The sequence below is a fragment of the Nicotiana sylvestris genome, chromosome 1, assembly GCF_000393655.2.
Source record: "Nicotiana sylvestris chromosome 1, ASM39365v2, whole genome shotgun sequence".
Classification (NCBI taxonomy): Eukaryota; Viridiplantae; Streptophyta; class Magnoliopsida; order Solanales; family Solanaceae; genus Nicotiana; species Nicotiana sylvestris.
The window spans coordinates 184,013,050-184,026,246 of record NC_091057.1 but is presented as its reverse complement, the minus strand read 5'-3'; the positions used below and the strand labels follow the sequence as shown (position 1 = coordinate 184,026,246).

At 35.5% G+C, this 13,197-nt stretch overlaps 2 protein-coding genes across 2 annotated transcripts; both read left to right on the top strand.

The window, feature by feature from the left end:
* Positions 1 to 686: 686 nt before the first annotated feature.
* LOC104226424 (probable ribosome-binding factor A, chloroplastic) lies at positions 687 to 5,588 on the top strand. Its single transcript, XM_070172105.1, has 4 exons — positions 687 to 1,194; positions 3,250 to 3,423; positions 4,154 to 4,363; positions 5,418 to 5,588. Exons 1-3 carry the CDS (start codon positions 829 to 831, stop codon positions 4,298 to 4,300), a joined length of 687 nt encoding a protein of 228 aa, XP_070028206.1. The 5' UTR covers positions 687 to 828; the 3' UTR covers positions 4,301 to 4,363; positions 5,418 to 5,588.
* A 4,096-nt stretch (positions 5,589 to 9,684) lies between these two features.
* LOC104219350 (peptidyl-prolyl cis-trans isomerase Pin1) lies at positions 9,685 to 13,197 on the top strand. The gene is made up of 2 exons (XM_009770024.2): positions 9,685 to 10,080; positions 12,716 to 13,197. The coding sequence occupies exons 1-2, from the start codon at positions 9,849 to 9,851 to the stop codon at positions 12,838 to 12,840; spliced, it is 357 nt and encodes a 118-aa protein (XP_009768326.1). The 5' UTR covers positions 9,685 to 9,848; the 3' UTR covers positions 12,841 to 13,197.

Here is a 13,197-nt window from a genome sequence, read left to right as displayed (position 1 = left end):
TTGGCAATGAACTAGGGATCGCACCGCAGGGCGGCTCGCCTTGTTCTGTATTCTGGTACTAGTTTCTGGCATGATGTCAGCTCCGATTTTGCGCTCAGCCTCGTCACTAGTTGAGCTTTGGAATCTCGTGAGTGGACGGTCCACTCCCACCCCCATTAGGGTCTCGAGTTCGAGTCCTAGTTTGTCTCAGTCCCAAGCGCGCAAAGATGGCAGAAATGTAAGTCATACCACAAACATACGGACGAGGAGTATTTTAGTTAGTAAATTACACAACAAGCATCGTCTCATATAGTAGGAGGGAAGGCGATATGCGCAGGATATAGGAGGTGTTGGGTACTAACCTGGAAATGGGATTACGGACGCGTTTGGTGTGCGTAGTTGTAGCCTCACTATGATGGCTCATGTTCACAATGCATCAGGGTTGCTGATGTGGCGCAGTACCATACACAACGGTCCTTAGCCATAGTACCTAAGTCATTTAACTATTTTACAGATTGACCCTCTAAAATGTCGTAACATCCAATTCACCGTACAAGCATTCTGAGTAGCTATAGCGTTGTATCTTTGCACAATAGATACATCCGAATATATATATATATATATTATACAAATTTATTTTTAAAAATATTAAATATGAAATCATAATTTTAATAGTAGAAGTCGTCCGAGATAGTAGAGTAGCTAACATGGTAAATGAGCCCAAATTTCAATAACCGGATAAGAAGATAATTGCACTTAATTCCAGAAACACTAAACGGATATTCTAAATAAACCGGTTCCTCTCAGCTGGGTCATCTCTACAACCCGATTACCCGAAAAAGCTCTGTAATGCAGCACCTCGTAATCCAAATTCCACGTTTACGTCCTCTCCCGCCGTCCACACAATGCTTCTTTCCGGCAACAGTGAGTTCGTCTCCGTCGGTTTTCACGGCGAAGCCTCTCAGTCTCCGGCAATTCAACTCGCCAGAGCTAATAACCAACAACAAGAGTGTAAAACTTCGGTTCATTAGATGTATGGCGAATCCTCGGAGAGTTAAAATGGTGGCTAAACAGATACAAAGAGAGCTCTCCGACATGTTGCTTACGGATAAGGTGTTACAGTACGCTGTTCTACCTGAAGCTGCTCTTGGTGCGGATCGATACCTTTCTTCGCTTACTACTATCAGTGATGTTGAAGTTTCAACGGATTTGCAGGTTCCTTAATTTTGAATAATTTTAGCTTAATTTTTGCTCGAATTTGCGAAATCTTTTAATTTAGGAAGAAGGTTAGTTACCTGTGATATTGCAGTAGTTGCATTTGCGTTTCGTTAGCCGTAGGTGAATTTTTTTGAGAAAGTGTAGCCATATGATAATTGATTACAACATCCTCTTAAGTTTTATGCATTCTGCCAGTGGAAATATTTCTTACACTATCACATCGGTTATAAGGTAATAGGCCACTTATAAGGTAATTACATGTAAATCTCTTATAAACATTACATGATAAGTTGGTAAGTATAGTAACTAACTAGCTATTAAAGTTTAAAAATTAAAATCCACTGATAGTGTATATATACACAATGAAATAAGGAGAAAAAGGCATATGAGAGGTTATTGTTGAAAGGAATTTGTGATAAGCTTCTTTTTATCGTGTTAAATCCTGTTTAGTTAATGCCAAACTTAGAATATTATATGTTTTTCGCTTAACTGATAGTGTATATATACATAATGGAATAAGGAGAAAAAGGCATATGAAAGGTTTTTGTTGAAAGGAATTTGTGATAAGCTTCTTTTTTTCGTGTTAAATCCTGTTTAGTTAATGCCAAACTTAGAATATTGTATGTTCTTCGCTTAACTGAGTCGATTTATCGGTTGAAGAGAAAGTGAAAAGCTTCATTTTTGGCTGGTTGAAACAAGCCATAGTCTTTTATCATATTGTGAAATCTATGCATAAGATTTTCTTGCTCTGAGCTTAATCCTTGCAGTAACTGTACTTGTTTAACCTGTTCTTATAATATTATTATAATTCTGTTCCTTCTCAATTGCTTAACGAACCGAAGTAGAGAAAGCACTGCTATCTGAAAGTTTTTCTCAATTTACTAGGCAAGGAAGGATTAGGTAGATCTGTTTATATACTTAATATACTAGGGATAATGGGAATCATTATCTCCGTTATGAAGAGATCTTATTTGGTAGTATTTGATAGGCTTTGCTATGCCACTACATTCTGCCTCAGTGCACCACTTTTTTTGTCCTTCTTTGACTGAGTGCATATATAGCATCTGGTTGTTTTGAAGAGGTGATCTTAATCAGTTCATTTTAATCAAACATGTAGGAGTAAAATAAAGTTGGTATAGAGTTTTGTCCATATATCCTAGTAAAGTTGGTATAGAGTTTTGACCATATATCCCAGAGCCAATAAGCATATTTTAAGCATATTTGCGCCTCATATGCACTGGAACACAGACGATCAGCCTCCTTTTGTAGAATGTTACTACTGATATTAAGTTGTGGTTGTCTCCCGCTACTGATCCTAATATCTGGATTGACATGGATGTACTGTTTACAGATCAAATGCTTTTTCAACGTTATATCTAAAACTTTCAGTTGCTGAAGGTGACTTCTTCAGAACTCCTGGTTTAATTGAGTTTTCCTATAATTTCAAAATTTAATTAGCCTAAGGGCGTTGCTTTTAAACAGACTACATAGTATGTTAAGGATGGTCTTATGGTTGAAACTAGAGGTGACTGTTAAGAAACAAGAAAACATCCAAATATTGAATAAGATATGTATGGCAATCCTTGGCAGGACAAGGCTGTGGTTACCTTCTCCCCTAGGGTAAAATTTACTCCATTTGATTTTGAGGGTACGATTTGCTGAAGAAGTGATCAAACCCCTATCACCATCCACTAGCAACTTACAAGAAGACCCCAATCTAAAATTTCATCTTTCTCAGAATAAAGTTGTCATTTGTGCCTCTAATGTATGTGACTATGTAAAGTGATGTCTGCTGTCGAGGCAAGCAAAAATGAGAAACTAAGAAAGAAAATTTTTAGGTGTGTGTGTGTGTGTGTGTGTGTGTGTGAGAGAGAGAGAGAGAGATGTTTTCCATTATTAATAAATTGCATCCAACTTAGTACAAGACAACAAAGAAAATGATTCCTATCACTCTTATAAATGACAAGCTTCTCTCCTCTGATCACTAGGATGATGCATGCGATTTATCATATTCTAATTTGGAGGCTCAAAAAATATTTTTTGCTACTGTAGGTTGTAAAGGTCTATGTCTCTGTGTTTGGAGATGAAAGAGGTAAAGAAGTGGCTTTGTCTGGCTTGAAGTCAAAAGCAAAATATGTAAGGAGTGAGCTAGGGAGGCGAATGAAGTTGCGACTGACTCCCGAGATTCGTTTCATTGAAGATGAGTCCATTGAACGGGGAAGCAGAGTGAGTAATTCTAATCTATTTTCTTGTTAGAAAATTGATTGGTTTTGGGGGATCTTTAATGTTATTTATATCTCCAACAGCGTTACGCTCTTTGCATTTTCTTTTGAGTTTTCTCTCTTATTTTACAAGTCTGTTTTTGTTTCCTGGCTACTAAGCCTTCTATATTTTTGCTTCCATAATTTCTTAATATTGAGGTTAACCTTTGTCTTTGACTTTCCCCTACTTAAATGATGGCCAAGTTCATTGACAACTCACCAAACTGACTTGGATTTTGAACGTATCAGATGCCTGTTAAACACTTCTCAGAAATTTGTCACTAATTTAGGAAGAGTGAAGTTATTAGCCTCAACGCCCGTTTTTATCGTCAGTGATCTCTCAAATAATCCACGGCTCAAACTGATTCTTGCATTTCCAAGTTGATCCAGTAATTCTTTTGCTTAATCAACATGACTTTTTGGTTAGGTTCTTGCTTAATCAACATTACTTTCTATCCAAGTAAAAAATGACTTATATGGCTTTTGGCACTAAAATTTATTCTTGAGACCAATTTAACCATAACCTCTTTTTGGAATGATGCAGTGAATAGGCTTTGTGTCTTCTTTTGCTAGCATTAGTACTGAACTTGGAGTAGATTATAACTATATGATCGATGTGCATTTTCTGGCAGATCACTACCTTAATGTCCCTTAATGCCCTTCAGTCATACTTATTGTTGAACCAAATCTTGCAGGTACTTGCTATATTGGACAGGATTAAGGATGAGAACGAGAACAAGAATGCACCATCTGGAGCTTCTGATAACAATGACCAAAGCGATGATGATGGGGATTGGGAGGGCGACGACCCTGATGAGGAAGGCATTATTTATGTGAAATAGCTCTCACTACTGCTCTCTAAAATACACCGACTTTGGACTAGTCAAAAGATGCGTTGCGTCGTGGTAAGTTTTGCATGTTCGTAAAGTTTAACACATTTCTGAGTGAGCACAACACTAGGGATGTGCACGGATCGGATCGGATCGGATCGGATTTAGCATATTTCGGATTCGAATTTCGGATTTCGGATTCTAGAAAATGCAATCCGAATCCGATTCGAATTATATCGGATCGGGTCGGATTTTAAAGTTTGGATCGGATATCGGATATCGGATCGTATTATTATGTCTCAAAGTTAAACTAATATGTATATTTTCTTTGTAAAAGAGGCAATACATTAAGAAAAATTCATGTTTGACAAGAGAGGTTACTCTGATGGTAAGCAACCCCCACTTCCAACCGAGAGGTTGTGAGTTCGAGTCTCCCCAAGAGCAAGGTGAGAAGTTCTTGGAGGGAAGGATGTCTCGGATCGTATTATTATGCCTCAAAGTTAAACTAATATGTATATTTTCTTTGTAAAAGAGGCAATACATTAAGAAAAATTCATGTTTATGCAATTATGAGAGTACTATGGTGCCAATATAGCTAAATCTAGCAATTGTAAAGGTAATAACTTGGAGGTTGATGTAAATTAAAGTGTAGTATTTATACATGTCCTAATAATTTCGGATTTCGGATTGGATTGGATTAAAATATACCAATCCGAAATCCGAAATTTTAATAAACATAATCCGAAATCCGATCCAATCCGAAATACGAAATTGAATGGATCGGTTCGGATTTCGGATATCCGATCCGAATGAACAGCCCTACACAACACTGGGTTCCCTGAAATTTGTGTTGGTTAGGCTACATTGATTGTGCCTTTGTATTACCAGAGAATAGAAATGTTGTGCTTTTCAGCTCACATTAGCACCTGAACTGACCTTTCCATCGCTAACACTCATATAAAGCTTAGCCTTCGCAATCTTCATAGGAACTGCGAGTAAACTTCAGTAGAACTTTAACATCACTGACCAGAAATCATCCATACCCATTTATCTCCATTGTGTTGCGTTGAGTGAGCTTATTATCACATTCTATTTTAAAAGAATCTAATGATTGCCATTACGTTTACAGGGTGGAGGAGTTTCCTCAGCGATGCAAAGAACATTTGCGCAGGTTCCAAATTGTGGAAACCTTATTGAACTATGTTCAGAACTTTCTAGCTAGTTTCTTTTCTTGTTTCAGGTATAATTCATGTCTGATAATACGAATCAGTTAAGTAGTATTACTTGGCCTTTCCATGCACGAGCTCTGCCTTTGCCTCTCCATTTCAACTTAAGCAAGTTTACTAGCTGGTTTAGTCTGTGTTTTGTTCTGGGGAAGAAATTGAAACAAAAAGGTAACCTATACCAATAGTAATTAAAGACTAGAAATTTTCGTGTAAAAGTTTTTCTGGATATTTTAACTTTTACATGAGTGATGCGGATCCACAAATTAAAGTTCATAGAAACTTACACCTGCATATATTTGTGTTGATTATGTTTCCAAGTTGTATTGCTCTCGCATAATGATAGTATATAAGGCATTACTTGGCCTTTCCACGATAGATTACACTGGCTGAAAACCATTATAGTATATTAAATCAAACACAAGATAGAAGAGATCCATTTCGCATAATTATGTGTTCAATCAATATTTTACCGCGGTAAATGAACCACCTTAGAAAGCTCATCAAGAAAGGAAGTCAACATATCTTCATCATTGATGGAATAACCACAAACTAAATTAGCTTTTTCCCTGGATGACTTGATGTAACAAGATTATTGTGCTAGCAGATCTATGGCCAACTTTTCCCCTGTTTGTCCAATGCAGTCCTCAAAATTGGACCACTATGATACCAAATGAACCATAAAAATATCTAATAACTCTCAAACACAAAATTGAACAGTTACAAGTCGAAAATGATGGTCCTAAGCAACAGGCCAGAATGAAAATTGATATTATATGATTGTCATATATTATTTTTATCAAACAGCAAATGCAGCATACTGCTCTCTATCAGTGATGTGCCTTAGCTTCAGCCTTCTGGTGAGACTTGGCCTTAGCCTGAAATAAATAAGACGGAAAGTTGGCAATAAACATTAGTCTATGCAGATTGAAAGGCAAATTAGCTAGTATTAAAAAGAATTGTAAACATCCTTTGGTTGAAAGAAAACCAAATATTTACAGCTGATACAAGGAGATTCACAAAACAATCAACAAGGGAAAAAGAAAAAATACGACTGTAGAAATTTGTTGAACACATCAACTTCCAAGCAATATTCACACAAATTTTAAAAAGGCATTACAAATTACGCGGACAAGTGATGGAAAATAAAATTCCAAACACATCCTGTCTCTCATTTCTCAATGTGGATGGAGGCAGGATTTCAGGGTGCTCATGAACCGTGAAAAGGTCCATCGCTATGCGCAAAGTGCACATTGCGTCTAAGTTGGACAAGTCATGAATATTATTTCCCGTAGAAAATGATAAATAGGATCTAGGAGCTATATGCTTGGAGAGGTAGAAACTATTTTAATCATTCAGTTCTTACAACACATTGCAGTAACACAAGTGTACACTATAGTCTTTCTTTGTGACAAAGTCAAACACACTCGTTGAGCCCCAAGAACAGCATCCTAAACCAACAAACTGATCAATGAGCTTTTAATCATTGGGCACCTTCCCTCCACTCTTAAACTGGACATTGGAGGAAGCACGTTGTCGACATGTTCATAGCTAAGTATGAGACTATGTTGCTCGGACTCTCCAAAAATGTTGCCGCACCCATGTTGGATCCTTCAAGAATGCACTACTTTTGGAGGATCCGACACGGACCCGACGGCATTTTTTATGAGTCCGAGCAACATAGGTATCAGATGCATAACATTCACAAAATGATATACTTACCTTCCATATTAAAGAATAAGATTATGAATTTCTGCTTGTATTTTCCGTTTGTATCACCATTCTACAGGCTATGAGAATATAAAATTTATGTATCTTCTTTCTGCTTCAGAATCCAAATTAATTTCATGGAAGTAGATCAGGTGGTCTCGAAGAAATAAAGCTGTGCCGCGTACGGGTACTTAAACATGCGGTAATTTGTCATGTCTTCTAATCACCTCATTGAATAATATCTGCATTTTGTTCCCTTCACATTGAGCTTGTTGTCAAATAGATCTACCATCTATTAGGGCATTCTTTTATCTGATTTAATTTTGCAATTCAGCTTCAAGACAATTAGATAGAATAATATCAGAAATTCAAGCTGCAACCTAAAAATCTGACAGTTAACAATCGAGTGTAGAAAATTTCACAGTTTAAAGACGTTGAAGAAACATCAAACCACACAGAAAAAATCAACAAAAAGCAAAATTTTCCTTCTTATCTAAAAATATCAATAAATAGTGAGGAGAGAAACAAAGCAAATACCCTGAGATACTTGAGCTTCATGCTACCATAAACAAGTCCGAATGTGAATGCCGAGGTACGAGCCACCTGTCCCCAAACAATTAAATTGATTAATTAACCAATCACCTAAAGCATCAATCTAAATCTGTTCGCTCTAGTCAGATCCATTTCACTATAATACTCAACAATATGATTTTTCAGTCAATTAAAAGCATTTCAAAATCAATGATTGACGGGTACATTAGATCAAAGAATAGAAAGAGAGAGAAAAATGGATTACCAGAGCAAGGGTGCTGGTACCAGAGTAAGGTCCGGGAAGAGGCGCCATTGTTGACTTGCAAAGTAGAGCTTCTTCGAGATCTCTTTTTAAGCCCTAGATTTTTCACAAACCCTGAAAGGCCTGAGCCTACAAACGACGGTGGGCTTATATATTGGGAGCTGTGATCTGCTGTGCGCCCCCTTAGTTAAAACCTCTGAGGGTTTTTCTTCTTTCTTTTTTTTTTCCTTTTCATTTTGTGGTTTTTGCTTCTTTTTTTTTGTTTTTTTTTGTTTTGGTTAAATATTCATGATGTATATTTCCCCTTGTAGCCTTACACGAAAGCCTTGTTATAATTTATTTATTAACAATAATTAATTGAACTTCATTATTAGTCAAAATAGCTCTTTATAAAAGTGAAATTAAGAATGAAATAGTATGATTTAGCAAATAATCTGTTAATATTTTTTTTTACATAAGTATGTCTTGATAAATATGCTTGCATGACCTGGTCGCATTTTTTTTTCTTTACATCCTGATATCACGGATTTATTTCAATTTATTCAATTTAACTATATTAATTAATTAATTAACTAAAAACATCATGCGTATCCAGTAATTGCACAATGAATTAATATTCATCACTTTGACAAAGCTGATTAATTCCTCTGGTCCATAATGAGTGATTTTTTTTTCATACAAATTAAGAAATTCACATTTTAATATTAATTAGTAATGAAATTGACCACATTAACCTTTACTATATCTTCACAAAAATACTCCTAACACATACGCTAATACTATTTACTCAAAAGGCAATGTAGGACAAAAAAAAAATCAATTCATTATTGAAATCTGAAAAAGTCCGTAAAAACAAAAAATTGCTTATTGTTGAGGAAGTAAAATTTATTAAGATCTAATGATCACTTGTAAACAATGACTCGTAACATAGTAAAACTCCCAAGTCAAAAAAACTACTCAAATATAAGCAAAATTATACTTCCTCCGATCCATTTTAAGTAATTTTGTGGCCTTTTTGTGAACCACAATATTTAATTTTTTCACATATGAAAAAGAAATTAACTTATTCTTTCAAAATTGTCCTTGGATTAAAGAGCATATGAGTGGTTTGTTATATTTTCAATGAGCAAATTAAAATTAATAAGGTTAATTTTATTATTAATTAATACTAAAAGGTAAATTTCTTAATATGTGTGAAGAGAGTCAAAAATCACTTAGCTTTGTGTATGTATGCATTAGCTTTGTGTATTTGTAATGCTTTGTTTGGTACACGTTTTCCACCTATGTATAACTAATACACTCTATTTGGTATTATCCTATGTATAGCTAATGCATAGAAAACCATGACATTAGCTATACAAATGCTATTAATGCATGCATTAGCATGGTTAAAAATAAAATTATCCTTAAGTCCCTTAAGTTAAAGAATATGGAGAGCATTTTTGTAAACAATTAAATTTCTTAAAAATTATGCAATGCATTTTAATTTTTAATACATCACACCAAACAATGCATAAGAAATAATCTCTGTATAACTAATTCATGCATTACTAACCCCTGCATTACTAATGTACCTTATTTAGCATTATTCTTATACGTCATACCAAACGACCCCTTAATGTGTAGCCGAGGGAGTATTAATTTATCGTAATTAGTGATAATAATGAATTAAGAATATACTTTATACAAAACGATTTATTTATTGGAGCTGGTGTAAATATGGAGTAATTTTTTCCCAGAGACTACAGAACTACACAAAACAGCTACTAGTAATAAAGCGGATACCGGCGGCGATAGTGTGTGTTAATCTTGTAGGAGAAGAAAGAGGATAAAAATGGCGTCGAACCAAGTGAGGGCATCGCACATACTGATAAAACACGAGGGGTCAAGACGCAAAGCATCATGGAAAGATCCAGAAGGTCGCGTTATCTCTAACACTACCAGAGACGCCGCCGTTACCCAGCTCAAAGCCTTTCGGGATGACATCATCTCCGGCAAATCTAAGTTCGAAGATGTTGCTTCTCGCTTCTCTGATTGCAGCTCCGCCAAACGCGGTGGCGATCTCGGTAATAACTTATGTGTTTGTTAGGAGTCTTTTTTATTTTTGGTTCTAGATTTGTATGGCTTTTCTAGGGATTAAGATCTGAGATTTAAAGAACTTTCTAGTTTTAGAAAATTGTTAATTTGCTTTAAAATACATGCATGTACCTAATTGCAATTAATTTGAGATTGAGGTGCGTAGTTAATTGATTGATATTGGAAGATGACTATGCTGGGTTTTGATCGGTTATTAGTAGTAATTAGCTTTGATGTTAGTCTGCTAAAATCAAAACGTATTGAATTTTAGCTAGTCCTTCACTCATTTGGGGGTAAAATTCAATTTATGTTTCTTATTAGCTATACTGAGAAAGAAATAGGAAAGGAAGTGAAGAATTAATGTTTAGGGAACTGGACATTTGTTATTGAATAAGCATAATTTCTTACTACTATTTTGAGACAGCTTCACTGAATAAAGACATGTATAATTGGTAAATTGCTGTTAGTGGAATAGAATTTTATATTTGATTGATAGTACAACCACGTTTTTGCTACATTTCTCAAGCAAACAATGTCTACCGATATTGTTCAAATTGCACATGCCATCTCCCCTCCACCTCTTTATGTGCATCTACTAATTGGTTAAAACTTTTGCCCTCTATATCGCAAATCTTTAGTATAGCACCCTTTCTATAATGGCCAGTAAGCAAGTATTGAAGAAGAAAAGTGCTAGTTGCTATGAGTGAGTTCGCCAAATCATAAGTCTTTTGTTTGTTTGTAAGTCGACGGGAAGCGCTAGTTTTTATTCTTTGGAAATTCAAAACGGAATTTTAGCAGGTATCCCATAGAATTAGTCGAGGTGCGTGCAAGCTGGCCTGGACACCACGTTATCAAAAAAAGTAAAATAAAAAAGGAACTGCTTTGTAGGTGAAAAGTATGATATAAATTATGAGGACTTTTCTACCATGAGAAAGATTTCTGTCCACATCTTCTTGCAGCTTGAGGTCATTTGGTACTATTCAGCAATAGAAGCAGACAGATTATTGCTTATACCGTACATGTGTGGATAAAGTTATAAGCCTTCAGCAGTGTGATATTCGGCTGCTATTCTCTTAGATTAGGAAACTGGACAGCCAGTGCACCGTATGTGATACTAATCTAATTTCTTTTCTTCTTTGTCTGTTGGGTATTGTTGACACTAATTAACAATGGCTATAGGTTGGAGATGCAACCCCCTCTCAGATAAAGCAAGTGAATCATTTTGGATAAAATGTGGTGATCTAGATCATTCACTAAAAAGGAAAAGTGTGATCCCTAAACCTACTCAATCTTGTTCAAACCTTTTCTGCACATTCCTGTAGTTCTCCACTTGGCAATAGCTGATTGAGTTCTTAGTTATCAGATTAAAGAGGTAAGGACATTAAGAAAGCAATATATCCTATAAGCTTGTTTCGGAAGTAAGATTGCAAAAGTAATTTTTAGCATTATTATAAGTAACTTGTTCTATTCTCAAGCTGCTCCTCTGACAAGATTTCTGATATTCAAATGTAAAGGTTATTTTATCAAAAAAGATATTCAAATGTAAAGCCAGATCATTTTCTGTATCTTGTATGATTTTTATGAGTCTATCACTTGTGGCTAGTCGAAAGTAACTAAAATTCCTATAGCTACATATAATTGCTATTTTTGGTGCTCTTCTTGCACTGGCTTCCACAATTGTTGGTTTCACTGTGGTGGTTGGCCAATGTTCTAAAAATTCTGCGTTTGTATTCTACTTTGTTTGATGCCTAGCTTCACTTCTGTTCAGGCTCTACTTAGTTTGACAGTCGAATAATGTTATTTGGCTACATAAGTTTACTATTCAAAGATCTTTGCTATTTGCTTTTAAAATTTTAATATTATAAAATGTTTTGTTTTGTAAATCATTATACTCTTTACAACATTATATGCTTAGCTGTCACATTCATTCATCCTATGAATCATTTCAGTTTGTAATATCTGATTCTTCTAAAGCTTTTGAAGGCTAAAATTGTCATTCAGTATATACTTCTGGTCAGAAACTGCTTTTTGTTATAATAATGGTCATGTTGGGTGTTGTTGTCAATCTTCTGGCTTGCTCTCAGCTTGTCAAGGTTTGTAGTCTCTTACCATAGAAATCGCTGCATTAAGTAATTGCTTGATGCCGCATAACATTTTTGTTAACCGAGGCGGGTTAAAAAGGTTTTGTCAGGTTTCTAAGTTTTCTAAATGCATAAAATTTAACAGAGGCAAGGTGGCAAATGTGCAATCACAAACCCAATATAGAGCACTGCTCCTTAACCCTTAGTTTTTCTGTGTTTTTCTTGTATGCCCCTTTCTGTAAATGTCAACTAAGTCTTTATCTCTGGTAAAGGGCAAAAAGCCCAAATAATGAATCTAAAATACACCCCTAGCCAGCTGCTATCGAAAACAAAACATGAAGGTAGGGGTTATCTCTACTGTTTTCCACTAAAGAAGGTGATTGCAACTGGAATAATATACCATTGACACTGCAAAGTGCCAAGATAGAAATATATCTTTGTGGATATAATAGAGTTTGTCAGCTTGCTTAATGGCCTTCTGATGTCATTTCTGCATCCCCAAAGGTGAACTGGTGAATGCTTATGAAGTTCATTTTATGTACAGGTCCATTTGGCCGAGGGCAGATGCAGAAACCATTTGAAGATACAACTTTTGCACTGAAGGTTGGTGAGATCAGTGACATCATTGATACTGACAGTGGTGTTCACATTATTCTGAGAACTGGTTAGTTTACCAGAAGAAGTATCCATAGATTCAAGAGCAATTGCAAGTTGTAACGCGTCTTTTCTTTCTATTTTGTGTCTCAAAGACTACCCTTCCCACTCTTGCGTCTTATGGCCGCAACAAACTTATAAAATTTGATTGGATTATCAGTCAAATACGTCTCCAAATGCTTGACTAGTAATTTGATGTTTATAAACGTTTTTAGCCATATGTTTGAGAGTTTCTTGACTTGTGGCACGCTTAAGAAACTTTTTGATGCAGCGCGCTCACTTTTTGTGGTTTTTATTGGTGGTACTCAATGTACTGAAAAGTCATCCTGGGAAGTTCTTCTATGTCATTTAATACAGCAATTTTCATGATTA

Bases quoted from the DNA above. Each gene is read 5' to 3' on its own strand.
- LOC104226424 (XM_070172105.1), top strand. From the start codon at position 829: ATGCAGCACCTCGTAATCCAAATTCCACGTTTACGTCCTCTCCCGCCG. The intron at 1,195-3,249 runs GTTCCTTAATTT...TTGCTACTGTAG, and splicing joins AAGTTTCAACGGATTTGCAG to GTTGTAAAGGTCTATGTCTC. The intron at 3,424-4,153 runs GTGAGTAATTCT...CAAATCTTGCAG, and splicing joins CCATTGAACGGGGAAGCAGA to GTACTTGCTATATTGGACAG.
- LOC104219350 (XM_009770024.2), top strand. From the start codon at position 9,849: ATGGCGTCGAACCAAGTGAGGGCATCGCACATACTGATAAAACACGAG. The intron at 10,081-12,715 runs GTAATAACTTAT...TTTTATGTACAG, and splicing joins CAAACGCGGTGGCGATCTCG to GTCCATTTGGCCGAGGGCAG.